Source organism: Taurulus bubalis (assembly GCF_910589615.1).
Source record: "Taurulus bubalis genome assembly, chromosome: 6".
NCBI lineage: Eukaryota > Metazoa > Chordata > Actinopteri > Perciformes > Cottidae > Taurulus > Taurulus bubalis.
This window is the reverse complement of record NC_136594.1, coordinates 14,398,221-14,426,049: the sequence shown is the minus strand read 5'-3', so window position 1 is coordinate 14,426,049 and position 27,829 is coordinate 14,398,221. Positions and strand designations below refer to the sequence as shown.

The 27,829-nt window shown below is 40.1% G+C and overlaps 1 protein-coding gene across 2 annotated transcripts; it reads left to right on the top strand.

The window, feature by feature from the left end:
• Positions 1 to 242: 242 nt before the first annotated feature.
• LOC306738388 (testis-expressed protein 2-like) lies at positions 243 to 27,692 on the top strand. 2 transcript variants are annotated; one of them, XM_079220234.1, is made up of 13 exons: positions 243 to 384; positions 922 to 1,013; positions 13,691 to 15,264; positions 16,200 to 16,400; positions 16,704 to 17,016; positions 17,176 to 17,405; positions 17,648 to 17,827; positions 18,716 to 18,815; positions 21,702 to 21,828; positions 22,719 to 22,826; positions 22,994 to 23,203; positions 23,997 to 24,117; positions 25,650 to 27,692. In XM_079220234.1, exons 3-13 carry the CDS (start codon positions 13,711 to 13,713, stop codon positions 25,797 to 25,799), a joined length of 3,294 nt encoding a protein of 1,097 aa, XP_079076360.1. In that variant the 5' UTR covers positions 243 to 384; positions 922 to 1,013; positions 13,691 to 13,710; the 3' UTR covers positions 25,800 to 27,692. The 2 variants fall into 2 exon arrangements, with proteins under 2 accessions (XP_079076360.1, XP_079076359.1); XM_079220233.1 differs by having other exon boundaries at positions 22,713 to 22,826.
• Positions 27,693 to 27,829: the final 137 nt, after the last annotated feature.

Sequence of the window (27,829 nt, the reverse complement as noted above, 5' to 3'; positions counted from 1 at the left end):
ATAAGCCAGCATTGTGCGACATTTTTACCAGCTTGTTTACATTTCACACAGTTTACCTTTTTCACATCTGCCTCATCTGCTCCAGGCCAGAAAAGACGATAAACAAAGCAATCGATTGGAAACCGACCTGCACAGCGAGCCAGTTATCGCATCCCGCTGCTCGGCTCTCGACTACTCTTTCCTGGATCGACTGCTGCGAGTTTCCTTTAAGGAACTGAGTCCAGCTTGTCAGTTGTCAACAGGCTGAGCGAGAAACGAGCCGTTGACACAACTTGGTACGTGGATCTGAGACGCTGCTGCCCCGTTACCGTGTGGAGGAAACCCTCATTTGGGAAGTTCATTTTGTTCGCGGTATCCAGATAAAAATGAAGTCCCCTCGACGCGGTAGGCTATCTTTGACTTCTCCCTTTTTATATTTTGCGACATTCTGCGAGAGTTTGGTGACGTGACCTCGAGCAACATGGACTTTAAAACTATTTATTGATTCAGTTTGTAGCAAGCTAGGTTTTCAGTGCGTCTACATAGTTAAACATGTAGTCATATTTAAGCTAATAATGGCAGAACAAGTCTGTCGTTCGCCTGTTATTTGACATCACAAGACAGGCTGCTTTCTCTAGTCGTCGTTAGGTTTGCTATTAAAGCTCAACCAGTCTCGATTTAGACCACTTTAGCAAGTGTATTAGCCGAATTAACTCCTTCCAGCAACACCCATATGTCAAATGCCACTAGGAATGATCGTTATTGTTGGCCCTATGATTATGTCGCAGTATACAAACATTGTACGCAAAGGCTACCAATGTTACTACCTACTCACCATGAAGCATACACACCCACTGTATATTGCCAGTCTTTATGTGTTTGTGTTTCTAACCTACTTCTGTAATGATTTAGCGTTTCTCTGGCTGATAATGTATTTCTCAGAAGCCCCCTGAGCATCATGGACACGTGAAACTTGACTCTGCAGTAGGCAGATGCAAGTCCCAGGTTGGATTGAATGGCACTGAGGATACAAGGTGAGCACTTTGCCAGTAAATTTGAACTCTTTATTGATCGAGATCTTGAGCTACAAACGACCTCGGTGAGGGTAAAGTCCAGATAGACCGGGAGAGAAGGAAGAGAGGAAAAACAAACGTAGCTTCGGAGAAAGAAGAGTAGTACATTTGTTGTATATGTATGTATTCTTTTTTTACATTTTGTTAGAAAATTCAAGCTTGATCCCAGTCACTGAGAGATGCAGTTTTTTAATTAAACACTGGTATCGGATCAGTACTGGGTATCAGTTGATACCCAAAGGTATCGTTATCAGGACTGATGCATCAGTGCCTAGATCAAAGGAAACTTTGAGGAAATGCAAAGTCCATATCTAGTTATATTCCTAACCTAAAGGAACACAGAGATGTGGAGATTACAAAATATTGTGTTCGTTGTGGGAATAATAACGGCAAAGAGCAGGTTTGCCATCTTTGATGTAGCTGTATAGATATATCTCAACAAACCTGGCGTAGATGAATGACTATCCAACAACTTTTAGAAACACCACAGACAGACATTCAGGGCCTGCAACTAAAGGCCCTGAAATATGGATGTGAAAGTCAATAGCAACAAGGTGTTTTACAGGTTTTTTTGCACACAGTGACCTCAAGGTATACTTGAAATGTTAAGTAACTTGCTCTGCAAGGTTTCTATGCATACTATCCTCCTCCTATTTAACCAGTTCACTAACTGACAGTGGTCTCTCAAGTTCTTGTTATCTTAGATTTGGCATGTAGCTGCTGCACTTCTATAGAAAAAAACATCAACGTTGCATGCTGGTTGGAGTCCAGTGTCCCATGAGGGAATTTCAACATGTCAACATTAGTGTTACAGGTGACAAGACTGCTGCCCCATAATGCTTATATTGGGCCAATTGTTTTGGACCTATACACAGGCCTTGATACCTTGCGGGCAAAGTCAACATGTAATGATGATTTATTCATCACAAAATCTGCTAAAGGGATCTGTACGAACATACCTCCAGGCCATGACCTAGCCTTACACACCAGACCATGCTTTTTTCATGCTGCTGCCATTTGATTTCTAGAATTACCTTTTTAATTCTCCCCTTTTCGTTGTTGTAATTTGTCACACGTTCATTTTCATGTCTCCAGTATATTGATACACTTGTATGATACTGACCCTTGCACTCCTTTAGTGTTCTCTTACAATCATCTTGCAATATTCCCTTAATTTCTTTGTTTAGCCTTATAGCAGATTGTAAAGTCTTGCTGATTTCAGATCAGTTGTTTTGTTGAGTCAATAATTCACAGTAAATGGTGGTTGGACTTTCAGATCTGCATGAAGTTATTAGATCTTGTATAGTGTGAACACACTATTGTCCATACTGAGAACTTTCTTCAACACAACACCTTCATACTTTTGTCTGAGTAACTATTTTAAATGCCTTTTTTAATACAGGTTTTTTAGGGTGGAGATGCTGTGAAATATCAAGGAGAAACAACTTTAGATACGTTTTTGCTGAAAATATAGTAATACTTTCATCAAAGAAGGGTTGGATATGGTGAACCCACATGCACAGTGTCATTTGAGATGGAAGATATACAACGGCAATGAGTTGAGAGGGATATGTGTTGATAATAAAAATATAAAATTATGCCAAAGTTATCCATTTCCTGACATCTGTCACAGATGGGACACGACACCAGTATGCTGTGTGTGCTTCACTGTCATGTTAGAAAGTGTGAGTTAGAGAGCAAGGTGTCAGTTTATCAGAGAAAGGGAAAACAACAACAGGATTCTCACACCTGTGAGAAACAGGAGGAGGTTTAGGGTTTGAGCAGCAGGTGCCTTTCACCAGTCTTATTTTCCTCAACTGGAGTGTGCCATATTCATCTTTCACACTGAGACAAGGAACATGTGCTGCTTATCATACCCTGTGTAGAAACTGGGCTACACCCCTGTTGACTGTGCACCTGCTCAGCTTTGACTCACGTTGTGGCCTTCCAAGTTATCAATAGGTCTGGCCTATTTTTGTAAAACTAAAATGTTCTTGTTTAGGCACCACCTTTAGTCTTTTTGGTGCAATGTCCAGGGCTTTCTTGGACATGTGATATTTCCAGAATACCACATAAACCTGTGTCTTTGTTGATTTCTGTAGAACCCTTCACAGAGCTCTATCAAAAACTGTGAAGCCTATCGGTAATATACTCGTAATACAAATGTGACATTATTAGTTTCCCTTGTCTATGATAAGAGAAAATACAATCTGTCATTCAAGTTGAAGATGCTTGAAAGCCGTTGGTTATGTAGCTAGAGCTGCTTCTGCTGAGTTTCCTCCTCATTCTTCTCCCTTGCCTAACCAACCAGGGAAATAATGACCATTACTTCTGCATCAGGGGAATGTGTCAACCTGCCAGCTAGCAACGTTTACAGGGTGGTTTCAGGTGCTGCTTCTATTGTACGCTGACAGTACCATTCATCTCGCCATCGTCATTATAATCACTTATTACCAGAGGAAAGAGACAGAGGCGAGGTGGGAAGATGTACAAATATAGCCGTCTATAAATACTGCTTTAGTTTCTCACTAGAAACTGAGACATTATTCACAAAGCTGCAGTACTTTCACAGGAAGTATTTTGTGTGAGCAAACGGCTAGGAAAGAAATTGAGATGTCTGCACATCAGTGAATTCATTTGCTTTTTTACTTTGAGCCCTGAGGAATAGTACATCTATTTTTTTTAAATACGATTTAGCCACTCCTTTTTTGAATTCCAAGCAGTCATTCACCATGATCTACAAATTAGTCTGGAATAAATTCACATAACACAGATCATTTCAGTCTCCCATGAGCTGCTCTCATACTCATTGACAATGTAATCTATTGTCATTACAGTTTGGCTGGCAAATGCTTTCACTTTGTCCAACTGTGACAACAATAAATGTATGACTACTGCATTCTACTCTCTTAGTTGAGTTTCTCGTTTGTTTGTTGGCCAGGAGGGTACAATTATTACTAAAGGATAATCCTGATTGTTTCATATAGAGATCTATATGAGAAAATCTGATATGAAGAATAATTTTTAAGCAACATTTTTATTTGTATTACATCAGATCATTTAAATTGAATGTAGTACTTAAGTATGTGAAATCATTTGATTTATTCTAATAATTAAGTGTGCAGCACACAATCTGTTATTCTTATCAGTGTGCCTCAAAGCCTGCTGTTGTGAAACAGTATTGGGTTGCAGGAAAATTAAATTACTCTTGAGCAGGGGTATTCAATTAAAATTCAAAGTTAGAGAGAATTTGCTTATGCAAAGGTCTGGTACATCAAGATAATGTGTAACTGGTGCTATGATCTGTATGTAGTCAACTACTGACTGTCAAATAAAATAAAGAAAGTTCAATTGAATAATATCTCAATGTCAGTTTTCAAATTGAACTGTATGACTAATATATATTCTAATATTAAATAAATATTCTCATTTCATGTCAAATAAGGGATGCATTAAAAAATAAAATAAGCTACATAACGGAACTCTTCTGAAAAATGTTTATCTTAAATAAAGTACTTCATTTTTTAAATATGACTTTTCCATGCCGCGATTCACATTTTTCATTGGCTGAGTAGCATCGCGTAAGATGATTTACAACGCATGTAATTGGTCGGTGTGTTTCCTGTGCCGCTGAACTAGTGCCGTAAAAGGCTAGGAAAGCTGCGCCAGTTAAAATATAGGCTGTTCATGTCTGACTAGAACAACGTCCGGGCCCGGATCACGGTCCGCCTATTAGACGGATGCAAGCAGCCAGTCTCAGGTGTGCCATCAGAGACATAAACAGACACAACCTAAAGTAAACAGAGAAAATGTAAACATTTTCATTGAGACAGTCAGGGGAACCTGTCATTGTCTGTATTTTTGGAAATGAAGGACTCTAGTATGTTGACATTCAGCATGTACTGGGAACTGTTTAGGGCAACAGAAGAATCTTTGTGGAGACAAAGAAGGAAGTTGCTCCAGTCCTCTCCGGATTTCAACCAGTAGTGGCCATCTGGGTAGAAGGCTGCCTCAGAGCCCTAGATGCAGACTGTGGCTTGGCTTACTGCACCATTCCCATGTGCTTGTGTTTGCTGGAAGTCTTGGTTTCACTGTGACTTTTGGTGAAAACTTTGGATAAATATTGGTTGGTAATGATAAACCTCTTAGGCTGACAGAAATGTTTTTTTTTTTTTTTAACAATTTCAATTTACGCTGTAGCTGTGCGTAACAAACTATTTTATCCCATAATTACTCTATCAGTTTTCTCAGAAATAGAAACCATGACTAAAGTCAAGCAGTTGGCTCTTGCCTTAAGAAAAGAGCACTGGCTTGTCTTGATGGCCTATCTGCAAAACACGATTACATGGTTGCACTCAATTAAAACAGTGATCTTAACTCTTCTTTTTTTTTCCTTTAAACCAGTGTCTTGTTTTTTAGTGAGTGGCTTATTTTTAAAATGATACACGTGACTAGCTGGCTGTTATGGAATAGTAATTAAAGTGAGAGGCTGGTAGTTAAAGTACCAATGCAAGAACTTTCTAATTAAAAGAGTGTAAAGCAAACCACAAAAGCTAAAATGTCTGCTTTGAAAAGTGCTGTTTAAAACATTCAACACAATTCTTTAGTTTAAAATCAAAAGAGATGCATCTCTTGTGGGAGCTAATGCCTGACTGACTGAGGCAGTATCTGTAACCGGAGCAGAGGGACAGATTCGTGTGCTTGAACCATGTCACAGTTTTGTCACCGCTGCAGCCAAGGAGTTCATCTAAAAGTAATGAGGGCTTGTTGACGAGGTTAAGCAGTTAAGTGAGGAGTGAATAATTTAACACTAACAACACCTGGGTCAGTGAGCCGACATGGTTTAAAATAAGTTGAATCTGGGTATTAACTGCATTTACTGTAAAAGAAGGTAGTGCTTTATGGTCTGGGGAGGAGTGATTGTGTAAAGACAGGGTCACTTTTCTATGAAAGCCTACTGTTACATGCTGTCTTTCTTATTCTCCCACTTTGTTTCTTAATACAGGACTTTTTTTTTACTTCCTTGCGTCTGGACGCTCTGTCACATGCTCTCCTCGAGCCAGTGTGTTCCTTATTGTTGTGATCCACAAAAGCTGAGCCATTGAGCAATGCAACTATCCTGATCGCCATTTGAGAGCAAGTGTTAAGCTCTGACAAATCTATCATAGTGGCTTTGTCCTCAGATTGTTTGAATATTAGCAAAAAGAGGATACAACTTGAATCCAACAAGTAACTTATTTGCTTGATCAACTTATTAACAATTATGGACTAACGACACCCTTGACACACATTATAGAAAAACTGGGTAGGGTTAAAGGTTAGTAGGTCTCAAACATGCTTACAAAAATTTTTGCGATTCACTGCACATCTATTTATTAGTTTTAATGGGTATCATGAGACTAATTAACACTGTTTTTTTTTTTTTTTTTTTAAGTGAGTGTTGCCTGGCCAAAACACAATACTGCTAATGTGTGTTTTTACTGTGGCTGTGCAGGAAAACAGCGGTTCATTGACTTTCTAAAAGCAATACTATTATCATATCTTGTCAAAACACTATGTTGGTCTATCAGGTTTCAATGGAAAAATGTGCTTTAGTTGCCAGAGGAAGGCTAGAGACGTAGTGTTCTCACTGCCTAACATTTCAATCCCTTCCTGTCCCACCAGTTTGTCTGCATTCTTAAGAGCAGTTTAAGTTCTATTGTTTATTTGTCTCCAGAATCTGGAATCTGAAATGAAACTGTGAAATGCATTAACCAGTTTACCTCTGCCTCTTAGACACTCAGTTACTCAAACATACCAAGGCCCACCCACACCTTTGTCCCAGCTAATGCAGTCAGCCACTTTGAGTGCTATCATACTGCTCTGCTTACTTATCTGTCCACAATGAGTATATTTTTACACTTACAGAAACAAAGAACAATCCATGAATGAGAAACATAAAGGCACATTACATGCAAGACTTGCATCCACATAACTGATGAAGGTTATCGCCCTCTCTTTTATATTTATCATCCAGTTAAACCACATTAGGGCCTTGACATGTTCACATAATGAGTCTTAAATCATGTTGAGCTTTCTCCCACCTCAACATTTGCTTTTGAATAAACAACAATAGGGCATATAATCCTTCATCAGCTATCTGTAAATTGTCATTGCCAACCCGGCAGTTAACTGTTAGCTACTGTAGCTGAAATGTTGGCAGTAGCATTAATGCGAGCACTGGGCTGTGAGACACGATGCAAGTCATTAGCTAAACTGACAGTGTAAGCGCAGGGAAAACCATTAGTACTGCAAATAAACAGCAGGATTTGAAGTGGGACTTCTTCTAATCCCCTCCTAGGCAACCTGGATAAAGCATAGTGATCTGGGATTTCATTAAGTCTTCCATGGGGGAATGTGTGAGCATGTTTTCAAGTCTTTTACAAGGTATTTTTCTCTTGTAGTTTAATCTCAGTCCCTTGGCAAGCCTCCTCTTAATGCCACTGATGTCATCTGAAACAGTGGTGTATGACATTTGAGATGCTCCGATGGGGCTGGCATGTGGTTTTAAATTGGCAGAAAGCAACAGGCAGAATGACTTGCAAAAATACCCTTGCAGTGCGGTTACTGAGCTTCACACAGGAAACACTGTCAGACAATTCTACCGTTTAAAAAAATATATATATTATTATTCTTTTTTTTTTTAGAGCCACATGCATTTAGGAGATGGGGAGATGTATTGGGGTACAAAACTACAAACTGATTGATGTCTCAGAGTGTATATGTATGTTTATGTTTGTATTACAATTTGTATATGAAATTTTCATTTCATATACTAATGAAAATAATAATTAAAATAGTTGGGATGAGAGAAAAGAAAAAAAAAACAGAGTATTAATTTAGAAATTAAACTTAAACAATAAAAGTGCAAGTATGTATGTGTATATTAAGTGTGTGAGGTGTAAATAAACAAACGATAACAAACAATAGGAGAGTGCATATAGCAATTTCATTCCTGTATATTATGATTCAGATTCACTCCTAAGTAAGCTTCAAAGAGTTCAAAGAGAGTTCAAAGAGAGAGACTGATATTTGCTTCCTTACTGATCAGTGGATATAGTTAGGCAGAATTAAGGGGTTCAGGAAAAGTGACCAATTGTTTGTGTCTTGGGCAAAACCTCAAATGAGGAAGCAGACTCAGGTGGGGCGAGGGGCAGGGGTGAAAAACAATTTTTAAAAAGGGCAGAGAAGGTTTTCTAGCATGTAGGGCAGCCTATACAGCACTACATCACATTATCGACATTTAAGGGCCCCCATTGGTGCACTGGATCTCATTTTCTGCACTGGAAGGGTACCCTCGGGCACTATCATGTTTTATCTCACTGTGGGGCCTTCAATGAAAGCGCTTCATGTTTTCTACACTGGAAGGGCACTCAAGAGGGAGGTTCTTTCCTTCCAAACGGTCATATCCTTAGTGTGATTTGAAGCCTCTAAAGAGGTTATGCAGGAGTTGGTCCCATTGTTAAACACTGATTCATGCAACCCATAAAGCTGTGGTTATTTAGGGAACCCAAAGCTTCTCAAACATGAAGCCTCCCTCAAAGAAAATAGGTCATCAGTCAATGATGGTACAAATATTCCATTTAGTTTGTAAATTCCTGGTTCTTCTTTTGGAGAACCTACTTTTCCTCATCTGACTACTATTTAGCTGTTTTTGCTTCAGTTAGGGACTTCCTCCATATCCTATTATTAAATTGTGAAAATGACAGTGGCACTGCTCACTCATAAGACAACATGTCTCGTGGCTACATTGATTTTCATTTTCAAATATGGCTCTGTCAAAAGATGTCCTCCACAAATAATGTATCCCATTATTGTTGAAGTATGATGCATTTACTGTCAAGGATTAATCAGTATTATTAGATCACAAATGGCAGAACACTAACATTTTCCTCAAGATATTCATGTGAGGTAATTTATCCAGACTTTAAGTTGCGTTGCACTACACCACAACAAATGATGTCTGAACCTTTTTTTTTTGGCAATGGATTAGACAAAATATGAGACCAGGACTAAGTTTTTCTAACAACATCATTATTGAGGATGTTGATTAAAAATTTATCTCTGCTTGAACTATTCATTTTGGGCCAGATATTGGGAGGAATAGCTAAATTACACCTCGATAACACAATTGCAGGAGCATAAATACTTGCCAATTTGTAAAAGACCTTTTAGCATGGAATTTTATCTAACTACAGAACACAGAATGTAAATTCCAACATATCCAATTTTCCTAATACTCTGCTGAGTATTCTTGTAATCTCTTAACTTTAGTTAAAAAAAACCTGTACTTTAGTAACTTTTTTGGTCATTGTAAAAAAACAAGACCGTTGACACTGCGTCCAAGACTAACTAGTAGAAGACTTCTGCGTACATTCTGGGGGTCAGAGGTCATGTTCTCGGGAAACGATACTGAGAGAACAGATTAAGCCAGTCTGCTGTTCCCTCACAGAAACTCATTATTTGCAGCATGACAGTTAAGAAGCACATCAGGAGTATTGGTTCAGATCCCGGCCTTGATTTATAAAGGTTCTAACCCATGATCTGTACTTTTCACTTCTTGTCATTTTCTATTGCCATTGTTGTGTAAGCATATTCACTAATAAAGTTGCAACATCCATCTTATTTTAATTTTCTGCTCTTTATTGCTTATGTGAATTTTAAAGACTGCTAGCAAGTATACATGGACATAAACCAGGCTTAATTTTAAATACTAGATTTAAACAACTTCTGCAAATGTTCAATTTTGAAAGAAAATGTATTCAACAGGTTAGTTAGACCTCAAGGATACACAATGTGTTTTGGGGAACACTAAATAACATTAGTTTGTTTTAGAAGAACACTCTAAAGCCTTCATACAGGTGTTATGTAGAGAGATTATACTGGGAGGGCCTTTTTTATGCATATGTATTTTATAGAAAATCCCTTCATCTCTTTTTTTCTGCTGTGACACTGCTATAAATTACCACATATTTGATTCATAATCACTTGTAAGATTACATTTAGAGATTGAATTTACCCCTTCAGACATTGGATGAATCTTGTTTAGGCTAATCCACATTATTAGACATCCCTGTGTAAAAATAGCAGATGGCAGTTTTTTTTTATTGCAACTGCTTTATTCTCACTTCACAACATGTTTCTCAGGTCCCTTTTGAACAATACGTCCAGGAGCTAAACACACAAAGCCATGTATAACTACTGACTTAATTTGCATGGATACATTCAGTATGTTTAATAGCTCGGTGAGCCTTTTCTCATTACTAGTGTGTGCTGCTTGCTCCAGAAAAAGTGACCTGTGTGTGTGTGTGTGTGTGTGTGTGTGTGTGTGTGTGTGTGTGTGTGTGTGTGTGTGTGTGTGTGTGTGTGTGTGTGTGTGTGTGTGTGTGTGTGTGTGTGTGTGTGTGTGTGTGTGTGTGTGTGTGTGTGTGTGAACATGTCTCTCTAATGAGTGCAAAAACATTAGGGTGAGGCTGGTCTTCTTCTGTAATTGCCTTCATCACCATCAATGACAAGATTTTGTTCTTCATTGTCGGCTGTTCATTGGCTCAGGGAAAGACATCGGGAACACAAGACAAATTAAGACTTAATTGTCGGTGTGTTGATGGACAGCCAAATACATGGAGACATAATGTACATGCCCAGTATGTTGCAATGATTGTGTGTTCCGTTTCCATAGTGTTAAATTGGAAGATGGAATCGGCTTACAGACCACACGCACATGCATACTTCCCCACTTAATCACTAATCCTAATATGCTGTTCGCAAATACTGCTAGGTCCTTTGAGTCCTACATGTTGAAATTAAGTCCATGTCCAACTGAGGATCCATTAGAATGACTTCATTGTTTTGCTGCTGACTGAAGGCTGGCTAGCTAGCGAGGGACAGAGGTGGCTGGCAGACTGCCCGGCTGGGTAACAAGCTCACTCGTGACCAATGTGACAATGAGTGACTAAATTGAGTCTGTTTATGGGTGAGCCAGCATGCGCTCATGCCACCTCTGTTGTCCGGACAAGACACGAGAAAGCTATTACCAATGTTAATACAACCATAATTCTGTTTTGACTACCAAAGGATGACATTACAAAATGTCTGATACCAAGTTTTGAGTGGGAGGTATTTTAGTTTAGGAAAAGAACGGCTTAAGAATGAATTCCTTTCCATTATGGTCATTGCTCTGCATTACACTGGACAGCTTAGAAGCAGACGATAGCTTACTTTTGCACAACAATTCCAGATAAATAGTGCACTTCCTTCTTTCTTTGACCCATGGCTTTTCTTTTTAATTACAGTCTCAACTTTGGTACTTTACTTGCTGTGTAATGATGTTTCCAATGGTTTGGTTGTAAACTTGCTCGGCATAATAAAGCTGTTACACTAGAGACAGCCCTAAGCTTGTAGAATACACTGGAAGTGTAATCATTCTAAGGAGTACAATGCAAGTTAACATTGACTCCCATAACATTGTTGTCAAAATCAATGCGATCAACACAGTCTCGTCTTTTGTATTCCACACTTTGTTGTTCCTTGTCAAAACCTTATGTCTACATTACCCACAGTGCAACTAAACCAAAAGTGGTCAGAGATTCTGGTGCTGTGCTAATAGCGTCTAATGTATCCTCGAGCTACTAGCCTCAAACTGAGGTCTGGTTTGCTTTCTTTTTCTAACTCCACATCCCTATTCTAGTCTTCAGACACAACCAATGCCACAAATGGCTTTTTACAACTTTTCTCATAGGCAGTAGTACTCCCCAAGACCTGTAAACAGAATGGTGTCTAAAATTGTACAGGTCTCCCTTTTTGATTATACTGGTTAGTTTTTTCTTAAATATAGGGTTGGCTATCTTCTTCTAAAACATTTCTGAATTGGTTCTGTGAATGCTCTATGTTGATAAATATCTGTCCATCAGCCTATTCACCTTGCTCCTTTTTTAATAATGTATCTTTTATTAAGTTGAATCCTTTTCTTTGTCCCTTTTTGTGTATGTGTATGTGTGTGTGTGTGTGTGTGTGTGTGTGTAAATGAACATCACTAACATACTTTACAGTTGTTGGCCTTTCCAGATAGATGGTTAGTGACTCAGTAATGCATTGTTATCCAAGTATATGATGCATTATCTCCTTTTTTATTTTCATTAATTGTGCTCTCAGTCCTTTTGTCACTGCCTGGGGAGGGTGCAGACAGACAGACAGACATTTCCTGTTTTTCAAGATGTAGAGATTGGTAAATGTTGTTTATAGTTAGCACAAATACTTTGACCAGCAGTGTCTCCCCTCATTATTTATGGGCTGGGGAAATTGAAGGCTGAAATCTAACCTGGGACTCACTATTCAGGGAATTTGAGCCCATCTGGAATGCGCCCAAATCCCTCAGCTATCAGGTCGCCCTGTCGCCCACATTTTGAGTGGGTTACAAAATACACAAATGTTTAATGTGGTGTGAAAATTAAGCAACAGTTTTCACATAGCATATATTTGAATATGAAAAACAATTCAAATAATGTGAAGGGATGACTTCCTTAACTAATACTCAAAATATGTTTATGTTCGTAGCCTGCAATCTACGAACAATCCTTTGAACAATCCACGAGTTTTTAGTCGTGGATTGACTTTGTCGTGAATTTGTTGGTTCAAATGTCTACTTTCAAAAGCATCTCAGTGGTTAAAACTGTATCGGCAACTGTTGCATACTGGCTAGTTGCCTTGTACTAGGCCTGTAACGCATAAAACAAAAGGCTGAATTTGCTTCCATTACTTGCTAATAATGTATCGCCTCCAAACATTTGAACTCCATATTTTAAATGTTTAAAGTGTTATATTTAATTTGTATTTAAGTATTGAGATTCTTCCTTACATTTTGAAAATTTCAACAAACCATGTCTTTCATGAATAGTAATATGATCAGAAAGCTTTGAATTGTAGGAGACTACAGTCAATGGTAAACTGAATGTAGCATTGGGCTGCAATTATCTGCCAAATATTGTCTCCAGTAATCGATAAATTGCTTTGTCTTGAATAGAATAGAATACTTTATTGTCATTGTCACGAAAACAACAAAAAACAGTTTAGCAGCTCTTACAGTAAAGACAAACATTGAAAACAACCATAGAAACATTCACATCACAAGTAGACAGCTAAATAAGTGGATCATCATAAAGTGCATGTGCCATTGAATATTGTTCAGCAGTTAGTGCTAGTGCTGGTGTGCTCAGTTTTTTTTTTTGGGGGGGGGGGGGGGGTCTATACATTTGACAGCCTGTGGGTATAAGCTGATTTGTAGTCTGTTTGTGCGTGTTTTAATTGTCCTGTATCTCCTTCCAGATGGAAGGGGAGCAAACAGTGCATGTCCAGGGTATTTGAAAATGTCAAATAGTAAAACTAAGGTTCAAAACCACAAAATATTCAGTTTACCATTAAACGAGGTAATAGCTGTACATCCACATATTGGAGTTGCTGGAATCAATGAATCTTTTAGCATTTTTGTTTGAAAATCAACTGAAACTTTTTTTAAATATCAAAATTGTTCATAGCTAATTATTCTTTAAGATCTACTATAGTCAATGAACTAATGTCGTGTCATCCCTTTTCCTTCTTTGCAGACTGACTCGGGGGTACTGCAATGACTAGCAAGCATCCTAGCCATGCAGAGAGCGCTCACTCCACAGAAAAACAGCCATCTGTCTTGTCCCCCAAGCTCCATGTCCAGCGATCTCCATCAACGGAGACTATCACCATCCACTTCTCAGCTCTTGGGAAGGAGGAGGAGGAGGAGGAGGAGGAGGAAGAAAATCTGTACAGGACAAGTGTCCCCCCTACCTCAGCTGATCAGGATGACTTAAACATTGTGACAGCCTTAGAAGCAAGTGAGGAGATGTTTGAAGACATGTCATTGACATCTGCAGCCAAGGCTGGAGTCATGCCTGAATCATCCAGACTTTCTCCAGGTTCTAATTGTCACACTAACTGTTCTCCCACCCAAACTTTGCCATCGCAAAATGCTGAGCAAAAAAGCTCAACCTCTAACTCCTCTCCCACAAAATCTTTGAGCTTTCCCTCCAGTGAAAAACCCTTCCTCAGCTTGCTGAAGTCTTTTTCCTCTGACAATGAGTCTCGTGATGGGATCCCTCCTGTTGTTGCTCCAACAGTAAGGCATAGGCACCTGATGAAGAGCCTTGTGAAATCTCTATCTTCAGATACATCCCAGGACTCGTCCTCTTCCTCCACATCCTACCGTCTTCCAGAATCCCGCCTCAACCTGCAACTCTTCAAGCAATTCACACAGTCCAGGATGCCATCTGCTACCACGTCGTCCACTGGTGATTCTAAAACTGCCCCTTCCTCTCCATTAACTTCACAAGATAACCGCAGCTTCTTTAACGTCTCAGAAGTTGAGGCAAGGATTGAAGACACTAAGCGGCGTTTCTCTGAGGCCATCTCCGAGCCCCTCCAACTGCTGAGTAAGATGATGGATGAAAAGAGTAGCAGCTTAGTAAGCAGCAGTATTTACCGGCCCAAAGCCCTCTCTACAAGTGCCTCAGAACCCTCCAACATTACTTCTATCAATGGTCACTCGGAGAGCAACAACAATTACTGCATCAAGGAGGAAGGAGGTGACCTAGAGGCTGAGAGACCCAACAGCAGGGCTTCTGGTACAACTGAATCGCCTGTTGTCCCATCTGTTGACACTAAGAACCCCAACAAATCTTTACTTTCCATGTCATTAGATACATGCTCTATGTCCGCTCTTGCGAAACAAGAGTATGACGACTTTTGCATCCTGTACAGTGAGGACTTTGAGACTTGTACTGACACAGACGCTGATGGTGGCAATATAACTGATGATACTGGAACTGGGAGTCAAACTAAAGTGCCACTAAGTGGTAGTACTGAACCATTCAGTGAAGATGAATCTGAAAGTGAAGAGCCAGCACCTAGTGTTCCACACTATACTCTCATCATCCTTACTGTTCTGGTCTATGGGTATTTTGTATTACCTCTACCAAGTTACGTAGGAGGAATGCTGCTTGGGATTGGACTGGGATTTCTTTTGGCCATTGGTGTTGTGTGGCTGACGGGACCAAAACCCTCTGGCAGCACTTTTAGACAGTCCAGACAGCATGGGAAGCGGTGGAATCTGACCAGGTTAGACATAAAGGAACCAGAAATCCAGAAGGTCAGTGAACATTTCAAATTTCCTTGAATTCGTTTTGTAATGCTGCAAAGGCCTTGGAACACATTTGCTGTCATCTGACATTGATTTATCCTTTTTTTTGTCAAAAAAATTGTTACCCGAGTAAACTGGCTTCTTGGCTACACATTAGCACCAGACATATTGCCAGTTGCCCCCTTGAGGCTAAATCATCCTTTGACATATGTGTTGATGCTATCAAACGTATCCTTTTTTTGTACTTATGTAGGCATGTTGCGTCCTCCATTCTGCACTAATCTACCACCCCAAATGTAAGCCACATATCACAAAAATGTGGAAAACAGGAAAAAAAACTAAAAAAATCCTGCTTTCTAGTTGTGTGCCTCCGTCATGTTGCAGTTTACGTACATGTCTTGAATAGCATATGCATTGTTAGACAATGATGCATTCTAGAGTTATGACCCAAAGCGTGTTTTGTGAGGTCACACTGGCCTTTGACCACAAAAATCAGTTCAACTTTGTCCATAAAAATGCATCTCATACAACTTTTAGAATAAAAGAGAATTTGTCTTCTTTGTATATCTAAGGGGTCTTGTGATTAATGGCAAACATGCAATTTAAAAATGCAAATGTCTGTTTTTGCATTGAAATGCCAAGTAAGTAATAAAGTAAATGTAGATCCTGATCTGAATTTAGCCAGATGAACTTCAAAGTCTACCACAGAAAGCAGATGACAACAAACAGTTTCTGAATGTCAATAGACAGCGGTTACAAGAGACTCTCTATCCGTGTGAAGTTTATAGAGACATGGATACATGAGTGCAGATATTTACAGTGTCCTCATTTCCCAGGCCCAGTTTTCGATTGTCATTTATCTTCTATGTTTGCAGTTGTTTAAAAAACTGTTTTGGAACTAAATTCTTAAAAAGTAATCAACATGTATATTGTCTTCCCTCCAGGGCTGGATGAATGAGATATCGAACTATGACCCAGAGACATACCATGCCACTTTGACACACTCTGTGTATGTCCGGTTGGAGGGCTCCATCATTCGTTTGAGTAAACCTAACCATAATGTTGCTCGACGAGCCACACACAATGAACCAAAACCCGAAGTCACCTTCATCAGTCAGAAGATCTATGACCTTACCAACAGCAAAGTATGTCGTTAGCATAATGACTAATATATATATATATATATCAATCGTAGTTAACTGTTTAACTACTTCTGTAGATCTTGTAAAGGATAATCCACGTCAATTTACAAATATGTAAGTCTAGTTTAGTCCCAAACTAGCTCATTAGAATGCTGTTCACAAAACAATGTTTCATTCTAGATAGATAAGGAGAAATAGAGTCCAGTATCTTTTAAGAGCTATGGAAATCTGCTTGATGTTTTGAAACCTAACCTTGTTTGGCTCTTGTTTGACTCTTGAGTTCTGTCTTCCGTAACCCTCCCACAGGTATATATAGCGCCTCAGAGCCTGGCCAGGAAACGTGTATGGAATAAAAAATACCCCATATGCATTGAACTTGGCAAACAGGATGACTTCATGTCAAAGGCCGAGGGGGAAAGGGTGGAGGCCAGTGAGAGCGTTAACACGAGGGACAGAGGAGAGGAGCGAGGGGCGTCGTCTTCGTCCAGTAGAGAGCTGACCCTCTATCTGTTTGGAAGGACTGGAAGGGAGAAGGAAGAATGGTTCCAGCGGTTTCTATCAGCTTCCGAGCTAAAGGTGGACTTGAAGAAAGCTTCAAGTTTTGCTGGGACTAAGAGTGGTGAGCAAAACTGATATTCATTTACCTCAAGAAATGTGTCTCCTTCTGCAACCTTTTCTTTATTTGTCCTTTTATTTAATTGTAATGTTCTTGTTTAGAAACAACAAAACGTTTTCATCTAATGCCTCACCCTTTTCTTATATTTGCTGTGGCCCACAGCTCTCAGCTCTCACAGTCGCAGCAGCAGCCGTGGCAGTCTGGACGAGGCACTGGCATCTCAGCCCAGGTCAAAGGACACCTCAGTGTCAGCAGGCAGTGCCAAAACCAAACCTCGGTTAGACTACAATGTATATATGGCCTCCTTACTGCCAAAGCAGGCGGTAGTCAGCCCTGCAGCGGCCAGCCCTACTCTTCAGAGTCCTCAGAGCAGCCCAGGGGCTGATAAGAAGGTAGCACACACATTTATCTTCCATATACTATTAACACCTTTTGCTTTCTAATTCCAATGTAACCTTACAGTTTTACATGATGTGTAATTACAAACAACAACAACAAGTATCTAATATTTTAGCGTATTCTCACAGGAGTAGAATATGTGGTATATTAGGGGGTTAAATGTTTTAAAGTCCTATACAGAGAGGAGATACATTTTCTTTTCTCCTCCTTGTTTACTTGCCTTCTGTGTCTTAAGCTTCAGAGCGCAACTTCAGCTCAGGTACAACCCAAGGATGAGGAGAAGGAGGAGGAGGAAGAGGATACTGTTGCCTGGGTTAATGCGGCTCTTGGCCGGGTCCTATGGGACTTCTTGGGTGAGCCCTACTGGGCTGAACTGGTCTCCAAGAAGATTCAGATGAAGCTCAGCAAGATACGGGTGAGTAGAGCAAGGCCTGCCCTAACAACCTCAAACTTTGAAATGTAAACAGACGGACAACAGAAAGAGTTAAAGTAAAGAGTAGCAATGATGCAAAACAACATCAAGCCTACAGAGCATAAATATATAAGATAGGTTCTCCAAATGTAATTTTGTATCTCTGTGCAGCTCTTTAAATCCCCTAGCAACTCAACACAGACATAAACACCTCATCCTTAACTTCTGATCCTTCCCCCCCAAGAAAAGCCTACTTTGCTATCTTGTAAATGTGTATTGGTCTGCATGACTATCCACAATGTACTCTGGCAATAGCTGCAGGTAATAGTGTAGTTTCGATACAATGGCGAAAAGAGACTGAGCACAGTTCAGCCCACAAGGGACTGACACGTAGAGAAAGTTAATTCTAAGGTGTGGCGGAGGGCAGTGTGTGTCACCCATGCATAAGGCTGCATTTACACCAAATCAGGCGTTGCAGCAGTGTGGGAGTGTCACTTAATGGCCTATTAGCACCGTGTTCCTGCTTGGCTGATACTGTCTTTTATTCACTGTGTGCTTGGTTATAAAGCTCTGGTTCACGAGTTCAGTTTCTCCAAAAATGTATTATCTTTCAACTTTATTTCCCCACAACCACAGTTCAAACACACTACAGTCAAATGAATGCAAGGACTTGGATTTTGCCCAACCACCTGATTTGGTGTGAATGCAGCCTAAATTTGTATATGTGCATATTTTTTTCAAGCTGACATACTGTATACTCTACATAAGATATATGGTTATGAAATTATGTTTTTTTTCTTTTTCTTTCTAATTTGATTAAAGCATAATCTTCAAATGAGTTATTCATGTACAATGTGCTCGGCTCAGTTGCATGCTTTTTGTCTTTTTCAGTTGCCTTACTTCATGAATGAGCTAACCCTGACAGAACTGGACATGGGCTCGGCCACTCCCAGAATCCTTGGGGCATCCAAACCCTCCATTGACTACAGAGGCAAGAGAGAAATCTATGACAAACACACACAAACACTCACATTCAGTGGTTTCTGTAAAGAGATACTGGCCAGTAACGCTAACTGTGTGGTACTCTTAGCTCTATGCGCTGTATTCTGGGAGGACTTCCATCACTGTGAAGACGAGTGTTCATTTTGTTCACTATATAGGCTTCGTCTTAGTCCTGTGTCAAATGTCCTCGTTAGTTTTATTCAACCTCATCCTGTTTCTTTAGTCATGTTTTAGTTGACTAAAAGTCTGGGCATTTAAGTCCTACCTTAGTCAAGGAAAAAGTACATATTATAAAGGAAACGCTAGTACGCTTGCTCTATGGGCCCCATGGATTCGGAATATCACCAGAAGATCTATCTATCGATCAATGTAAGCTCTTTGCAGTTATTATCATCTGGATGCGGAAATGGTGGACGGTAGGACAGCCGAAGGACCTGTGGTAAACAAAATGAGTTGTGTCCTGTGCAGTGTTGCTCTTTTCCAATAAAAGTAGTTTATACTTGCTCCAAAGCGGGAGGTAAAGTACAAACCTTTCCTCTACTCTATAGCTGCTGCCAGACAGTCTGACCAGCAGCAACACTGCTCGCAGTTCAATTGGGTATTGTTTACTGGAAAGTTGCAAGTGTGACCAAGGAGGTATGAAGAAATCTGGTGTTATGTACCATATATCCTGGGAAACACTTGATAATTAAAGGCTTACATAATAGAATTTGATGGGTTAATGACGTCTTAGCTGAGTACAATTCCTAAGCACTATTGCAGGTCTTCTGGTCCGGGCATCCGTGGATTGGATAAATGGAGCCTTAGTTATATGAGGTCTTAGCTTTGTGAGGGACTATACATTTTTTGCCTGCTGCAATTGCACAACTATGTTGACTCAAGTAGCCTTGTTTTGATCAGAAGGAGATTTTTTTTTAGTTTCACTTTGTCCCACATTGCCTCTCTCATCTCCTTTCCATTCAGTGACAAATCTGTCTCTTCAGCTATTTCACATGTACGGTCTCCAAATACTTCTCATCCTCTTGCGTACCCTTTCACTCCTCTTTGTGTCCCTACTCGCACATTCATTTCAGTTCTCTTCTGCCCTCCTATCATGAATCACTGCCTCATTTATATCACTGCAGCGTTCCCATAATAATCCGATAATGAGAGCAACAATTGATTGCATCTCCAACTGAGAAGGCAATGGTATAGAAACCTTTTAGGCAAAACCCACCTCAACAGCCACTCCAAACACAATCTGTGTTTATAGGCCATCATTTAGTTGATGTTGTGGATCGGTCGTCAGCTTTAATTGCACTTTCATTCAAAAACTGCAATATATTACCAAGTCAATCTTAAACATACAAGAGCTTAAGTGTTATACCATTTTTTTGGAACTGAAAAAAAGCAGGAAAGAAGCACATGCTCCAAACAAATGATAAATGAAGGTATTTTGATGAGCCATGTGCATGTTTCTACAGCTATACCTCTGCAGAGAAAATCAATGTTTCATTCCAAATTTCTGATCCGTTTCCATGATCAGTAGCCTTTTACCTTGAGGTGGTAGTTTGACAACTTTGAGTGGAACCAGTCAGTTTAGTTTCCCTTTTGAGATGTCCACGGGTGTTGCCGTGGCTTTATCCTCTTTTGTCTCAAGTTCTGGCTTCACCTTGTCTGACCCAGCTCTTTCCTTGCTGAGTGCAATGGATCAATGAACCTTTCCAGCTGTGTATGTGCACATATCTTCACACAAAAGTGTCTCTGCATGCCTGTGCAGTTTTGTTCAATGCTTATTTGTGTTTGCACTTACTCTGCTTTGATAGCAATTATTGGCATTATGTGTAACACGCACTCCGAACTCTTCGCTGTACAGCTTTATGAAGCACTTCCCTGTGACAAGCAGCTTGCACTGAGGCTCTCCTCTCACCAAACTAACACGCATGTCTCCTGCATGAAGCCAGAACCAGCCAGATGTGGTCTTATTATCCACCACACCCCCCAGGAAAGGCGGGTAAGGCGCACTGGGTTTCAGCAGACCAAGCCTGTTCCCCGTGTCTGACTGCCTGACTATTTTTCTTTGAGTGCTTCCTCAAACCTCCTCTGACTTTCTTCCCTGCTTTTTTTTAAATTTTTTATACTGCCTTTTTTCTTCAGTTTGTTTTTGTTTGACTCACTCTGAATGTGTTTATTTCTGACTCATTGCATTATCACATTATTTGGCACAACCAGCTGGTGTTTGGGCGTCACTCCAGGAGTAAGGAGAGGGCACCTAGTCTCTGCTGTTTTTCTTCTTTTTGCCGTCCAGTATTACATTTCTTGTTCCTATCTAATGACTTCTGGGCAATGAACATGTTTATCAGGAAAGCTATTTAAATCTGATTTTAAAAGGGTTGCTGTGCATTAAATGTCACACCATTTGTATGTAATCCACTTTACATTGCATATATGGAGACGTGTTTTAGTTGCAGCAAAGTGCAATGTTTGGGTTTAGACTGGCTGGCATCCTCTGACTCACTCACCTCATTCAGCTTCCTGTGTCAATGTTCATACTTTGCTGCCTCCCACTGGTACAAAGAGAAACCACACCCAAGTTCATGATTTAGATGTGGCTCTTTATACACAGGAACATGTGATCATGTGTTACAGAGAGAGACTTTCAGTGTCTCAGAGAGGTGCCAGAGAAAAGTCTTAGAGTTAATAGGAGAGAGAGAGAGAGAGAGAGAGAGACTTTTTTTACGAACGTATCGTGACAATGCTTGCATGTATCTATAGTAACATGTCAGTAGAGTCATCTATTTTACTGCATATATATCACCCAATCTTCTACTTTACAGTTTCACTTCTTCAAATTACTCTCAGATCAACATTTCTAATAACCTCTGTCCCTTTTTAGGTCTGTGGTTTGACCTGGAGATGTCCTACAGTGGCTCATTTCTTATGACCCTGGAAACCAAGATGAACCTCATTCGCCTGGGCAAGGAAGAAGAAAGTGTCCGCTTTGGGGAATTTGGCAAAGACGGGTGAGACAGTTAAACACACAGATTTGAGAAGCTTCAAGACACTTGACACTAAAAAGGTATATGTGTCTCCGTCAGGTGTCTGCCACATTCTGTCTGGCTCTCACTCAGTAATCTATATATTTTCTGTCTTTTATGTCTTCTCCTTTCTTTTCTTTGCTATTCTCTCTCTACCTTCTGGATCCCACCTGTTAATCGGATGTGTTTCTGCTCTTGGTGAGTGCGGCTTGACTTTCAACAATGATCTCTTCTGTTTAACTCTCATTCTCTCGTTTTGTATGTCTCTAGTTTTGCGGTCGTCTCATTTCATGTTACCACCCTAATTAGGTATTACTTTTCTTAGTGCTTTTATTGCCTTCATCTGTGTTTCTGACGATGTACAACACCCAAATCGATTCTCAGCAACAAACGGAAAAGTTGAATATGTTAGGCTAAATTTACAAGATGCACCAATCCAACTTTTCCCCTCCTGCTAGCAATACCTATCTAGTGTATTGGATTGGCGCATTCATAAAATACAGTGTGCATGCATGTAAAGTATGTACCTCTCAGGACTAGATTGATTGCCAGTAAATGAGAACTGAGTTTATTTTTACCGGTGTCCAGGAAACAAGTCAAGTTTCAGTTTCACATCAAATGACACCTGAAAGCGGTGGAAACACTGCAGAAGACATACTGAGCTTTTTTTTTTAAAATTATTATTTAATTGTATTTTTTTTAGGCCAACTTACTGAATTATTTCTCAAAACAGTTCATTGTTTTGTTGGTACTGCACAACAAAACAAAAAAGACCTAGTAGCTGCATGTGCATGTTTTACTGCATGCATGCAGATGTGTGTGCTTGTGTGCCCCTCCCACCCCCCTAATCCTTTTGTTTGTGTTTCCAGATACAGGCCACGGACTTACTGCCTGGCTGATAGTGATGAAGAGTCGTCCAGCGCTGGCTCATCCGATGAGGAAGATTCCTCAGATCTCTCAAATGACTCAACTGGAGCAGAGGGGTGAGAATGAGTTTATATACATTCTCTGTGCTCACTTAATCCAGTTTTTATAATCACAAGTTTATGTTACATGTATCTAATAGTCATTTTTTTGTATTAGATTTCATAGATGCCCAGCCTTACTAAATGTAATATGTGAATGTAACTTAACCTTTTATTGAATACAGTTTGGTTGGAGGCCACAAACCCAGCAAGATCATGCGCTTTGTGGACAAGATCACCAAGTCCAAATACTTCCTGAAGGCCACAGAAACAGAGTTCATCAAAAAGAAGATGGAGGAAGTGTCTAACACACCCCTCCTGCTGACAGTGGAGGTGCAGGAACTCAGAGGAACACTGGCTGTCAACATACCGCCTCCACCTACTGACAGAATATGGTACGTGAAGGAAATTATGTTTTTTTACAAAGTAACGTGTGGAATGCTGTGCATTTCCATGTCTTTCAGACTGACAAATAATCTTCCTCACTTTCCCAAAGAAGGAAAACACAGCTGAGCCAATTTCCTCCCTCGTGTCAACATTTACATATTTCCGATTCATGTCAAACATACTCCCTAAGGATATCTGCTCTCAGATTCTGAGAATTCTTTCTACCCCACACCTGCATGTTTGATTGAAATGTAGCACTAATTTAAAATATCAATGCCCTCTGCTAATAGACTTTTTCAAAGGAGACATTTTGACTTGTCCTAACAGGAAAAGCAAAGATGAAACAAATGTAATTAACAATGACCCATTTCCATCCAGTATCAGAGTAAGCAATGACAATGAGCCAGCATGCACATTACCAGGACCATAGACTGTATAGAAGACATCAACAGGAACTAGCGATTGAGACCATAAACCTTATGGTTTATAATTCAAGTTAGAAGTAAGCTCAGTTTCTCATAGACTTCTATACAATTGGAGTCTCCCCCTGCTGGTCATTAGAAAGAATGCAGGTTTAAGGCACTTCCGCATTAGCTTCACTTTACAGACCTGGAGGTTGCCCCTTGACCAGGGCACCTGCAACTGGCTCACCTGATGGAATACAGTGGTTTTAAATGTTATAAATCACGCTTGTGATTTTCCTGCGAGGACAAGCCAAAATGTGTGCTGTGAAAAAATGTAATTTGTTCATTTGCCAACTCTTATAAGGTAATCCTTAATTGTTTTGACTTTCTGTTGTAGGTATGGCTTCAGGAAGCCGCCTCACCTGGAACTGAAGGCTCGACCTAAACTGGGGGAAAGAGTAGTGACTCTCGCTCATGTGACAGACTGGATAGAGAAAAAATTGGACCAGGAATTCCAGGTATTGATAAATGTGACTCTTTTTTTTTTTTTGTAGGCCCCTTTTCGACACTTGAACACAGACGACAGGGTTAGGGTGAAACATTAACAGCCAGTGTGTAGTAATTGGGGTGATCTATTAGCAGAAATGGGATGTAATAGTCATAACTCTGTTTAGTGTATAATCTCCCGAAACTAAGAATTGTTGTAAGGTAAGAATGAGCCCTTTATATCAACATAGGAAGCAGGTCCTCTTCACAGAGTTCACCGGCTTATTTCTACAGTAGCGCAGAACAGACAATCCAAACAATGGCTCTTAATTACATGTAGGCCACTGTAGTTCTCTGACACACTTGTGAAACTACGTCAACATGAGTCAGAGTGCAAAACGGTGGTACTGCCAGCTGCCATCTTACTCCCTGTTGCTCCTAAAGTAGTGTCATTATGGTAAGGATAACCTGTGATGCCGTGTTCACACCGGACGCGACGCGAATTTGCGGCGCCGCGTCCACCGCAGAAGTTTACTCGCGCGAGTAGAAAGAGGGTGTTCACACCAAACGCGAATTTGCGGCGCGACCAAAGGGGCGTGGCTTAGCTCTGTTGCTTGCCTCTGTGAGAGACAAGCGACGAAGCTTTCATTTCCGCTATCGACCATGGAATAAATAACCATTAGTTCTGCTTTATATTTGTTGTGGAAGTCCCAAACATGTCGGAACATGAAACGCCCTCGTATTTGGGTTCATAACATCATCCGTAGCCGCACACAGGTCGGTGAATTTCACCGACTCCTCCAGGAACTGCGTCTCGCGTATCTCCGTAAAACGATACCGATTATGCCATCCACCATGGAAATAACCACCAGTTCTGCTTTATACTTTTTGTGTAAACTCCACATATGTCGGAACATCAAACTCCATGGTGTCTGGGTTCATAATATTATCCGTAGTCCCACAACAGCGTCTCAATGAAGCCGCTCTCAGCGCTGGTTCAGGCGGAGCAGCAGCAGTTTCATTCAGAAACGGGGAGACGGCGGTGGTGACGGGCGGAGCTTCTCAACGCTGATTCTCAACGCTGATTGGCTGCCGCAACTTTGCGTCACGCGATTTCTCCGCCAGAGTTGGGATAATTCAACTCACACGAATTCGCGCCGCGTCCTTCGCTTTGTTCGCCCCAGGTCAAACGTTCTGTTCGCGCCGCCTCCAACGCGTCTATCTCGCCGCACATTCGCAAATTCGCGCCGCAGCGCGTCTGTGGATTGACTTTACATGTAAACTGGTCGCGCCGCAAATTCGCGTCGCGTCCGGTGTGAACACGGCATGAGAAAGGCAAATGGCAAACCACAGTTTTGCACCGGCGGCTCATGCTACCGCAGTTTTGGAACGAGAGGAGTGAGCAGCGAGGTATTCAGTTGGTTGCAATCTGCAACATCACCACTAGATGCTGCCAAATCTCTTTAAAACATTTTAAATAAACAACTGCATATAACCTATTTATTATGTGCTTACTATTGAAAGACCACCCACTGTCCTTCCATCTTTTACTCTCCACTTCTAGAAAATCTTTGTAATGCCAAATATGGACGATTTATGGTTGACCGTCATGCATTCTGCCATGGACCCGCGCACAGCCGGCGGACCCTCCGTTGGCCTCACAGTGGACCCAGAGCCTGCCCCTCCAGAGAACGACAGCACCAGCCAAACATGAAGATTGTTTACAGTATTTCCGAGAGCTTGTCTGTGACTGGAGCCACAGTCAAAAAGATAGCATCAGATGCTATTGCAAAGCCATTCCCGTAGAGGAAACCGTATGAATTTACGAAGAACAAGGTAGAGTCGACCAAGGAAACACTAAAGACAAACTGTTGCGTGCTGCCAGAAGAAAAAGGTGATTTGACTTTGAAGGATTTATAGAACTGTAAGGAACTCTATTGAATAGGGCCCGATATGTGAAGAGAGTCACGTTTGGCTCAGAATTTGGGTTGGTAAAAGTTAATAAGGGGAGTGATTACATAGGGATACATAATTACATAATGTCCTCTGAACATGATGATGTGGAAGCTTTACCAGACAACTCACAGCTGGCTGGTGACACATGTCTGCTATAGGGAGTGAGATAGAGCTTGGTAGACCCTTTTATTATAGAAATACAGTAACTGGATTTTCACAATATGATAGCATGTTGAATTTAGAGGGGTTTCATTTTGAATGATTAGTGTGTGATGGAGTTGTCATTTCCATTGGTGAACATGAAGTGTAAGCAGGTTAAGAAAAGTACATTAGAGAAGCTCAAATGCTTGATGTTTGATTAATTTAACATATAAACATTACACCTTTAAGTGGCTTTATGTCAGCAGTTTTTCATCAGGTGTTAACAGTTAACAGTATTAATTTGTGCTGTGACCACACCCTGAACACCTCCCTTCATTTGCCGAGACACAATTTTTATGCCAATGTTGCCCTTATCCATGTCTTCATGGAAATAATGCTCAAGAGCAACAAACATACATTATCTAGGAAAAGTGTCATGCACTGTGTAAATTCCATCCTAATTACCAATACACAATACACATACACAATAAGTACAAGGATGAAATCACTATTGTAGGATCTTGTACACTGTAAATATTCTATAAAAGCTTGTCTAACGAGAAGTTCGAGACCTCTAACATGTCTATTGAATGTATGAGTGGATAGTTTTGGTTCCTATTGTTATTGTATGACGATAATTTTTACCCAGTCACATTTTGACTGTGGTATGCAAATTATTGCACAATCTTTTTGTTTTCTTTTGATAAACGCTATATCATCTTGCATATCTTTTTCCAGATGTGTCATTCAATCGTATAAAAGTACCAAGCAGTGTATTTATTTATACATCATTTCTACTTAATTGTGTTAATGTTAATGACTATGATGATATTGTTGGAAGTTCATTAACATGACCAACTGTGATATGTAACAGTGCTTTAAAAAACCTCTACCAGCTATACTGTATGTACAACAATTTGATGAAGTTAAGGTACGTACTGTATAGTAGAGCATCTATTGCCAAGAATGTAGCCTTATCTGCAGGTTCCCTTTCTGAAAACATCTTTCTATAGTGTCATATTTCTAATTAAACCAAAGTCCTTTGATTAGGCCTAAAGTGCCAGATTTCTCGCTGCTCAAAGGTACACATCCTGTATTGATATAGCATTGTGAGGTCATATTTACAAATGCGCTCCAATACCTGCATTAACATTGTTTACAGAAATTTTTACCTTGTTGTCGTCTTTTGCTCTCTAAGGATACTAAAGCACTGTAACACGAGATGGATTTGTTTCTGTATGATTGTCTTTCCCTCTATGCTTTGTCTACTTTTTGTTAAGTATTTGTTTTTGAATGACTACACAATGTGGGTTATGGATATTTTTTTTGTTTACATCTTTGGAATAAAGAAAATGAAATAAGATTTTTGAGGATTTATGAAGATAATGTCAGGATTTGTATCTGTGAATTATTAATGACTTTTTAAGATTATGAAATCATAAGGCCAAATTCAGTGATTAGCCGATGTGTAACTGCCTTATTTATAGAGCAAAATAAAAGCAAAAGTTGATGAAAATCCTTTTGTTTGTTTTTATTTCCAAATGTTGTATTCTGAGAGGCAAATCTCACATACTTTGTACACTCCAGAGTCAAATATTTTTCCTATTGTGTTAATTAAAGGGAAACTAGTTCACAGCAGAATGGCCT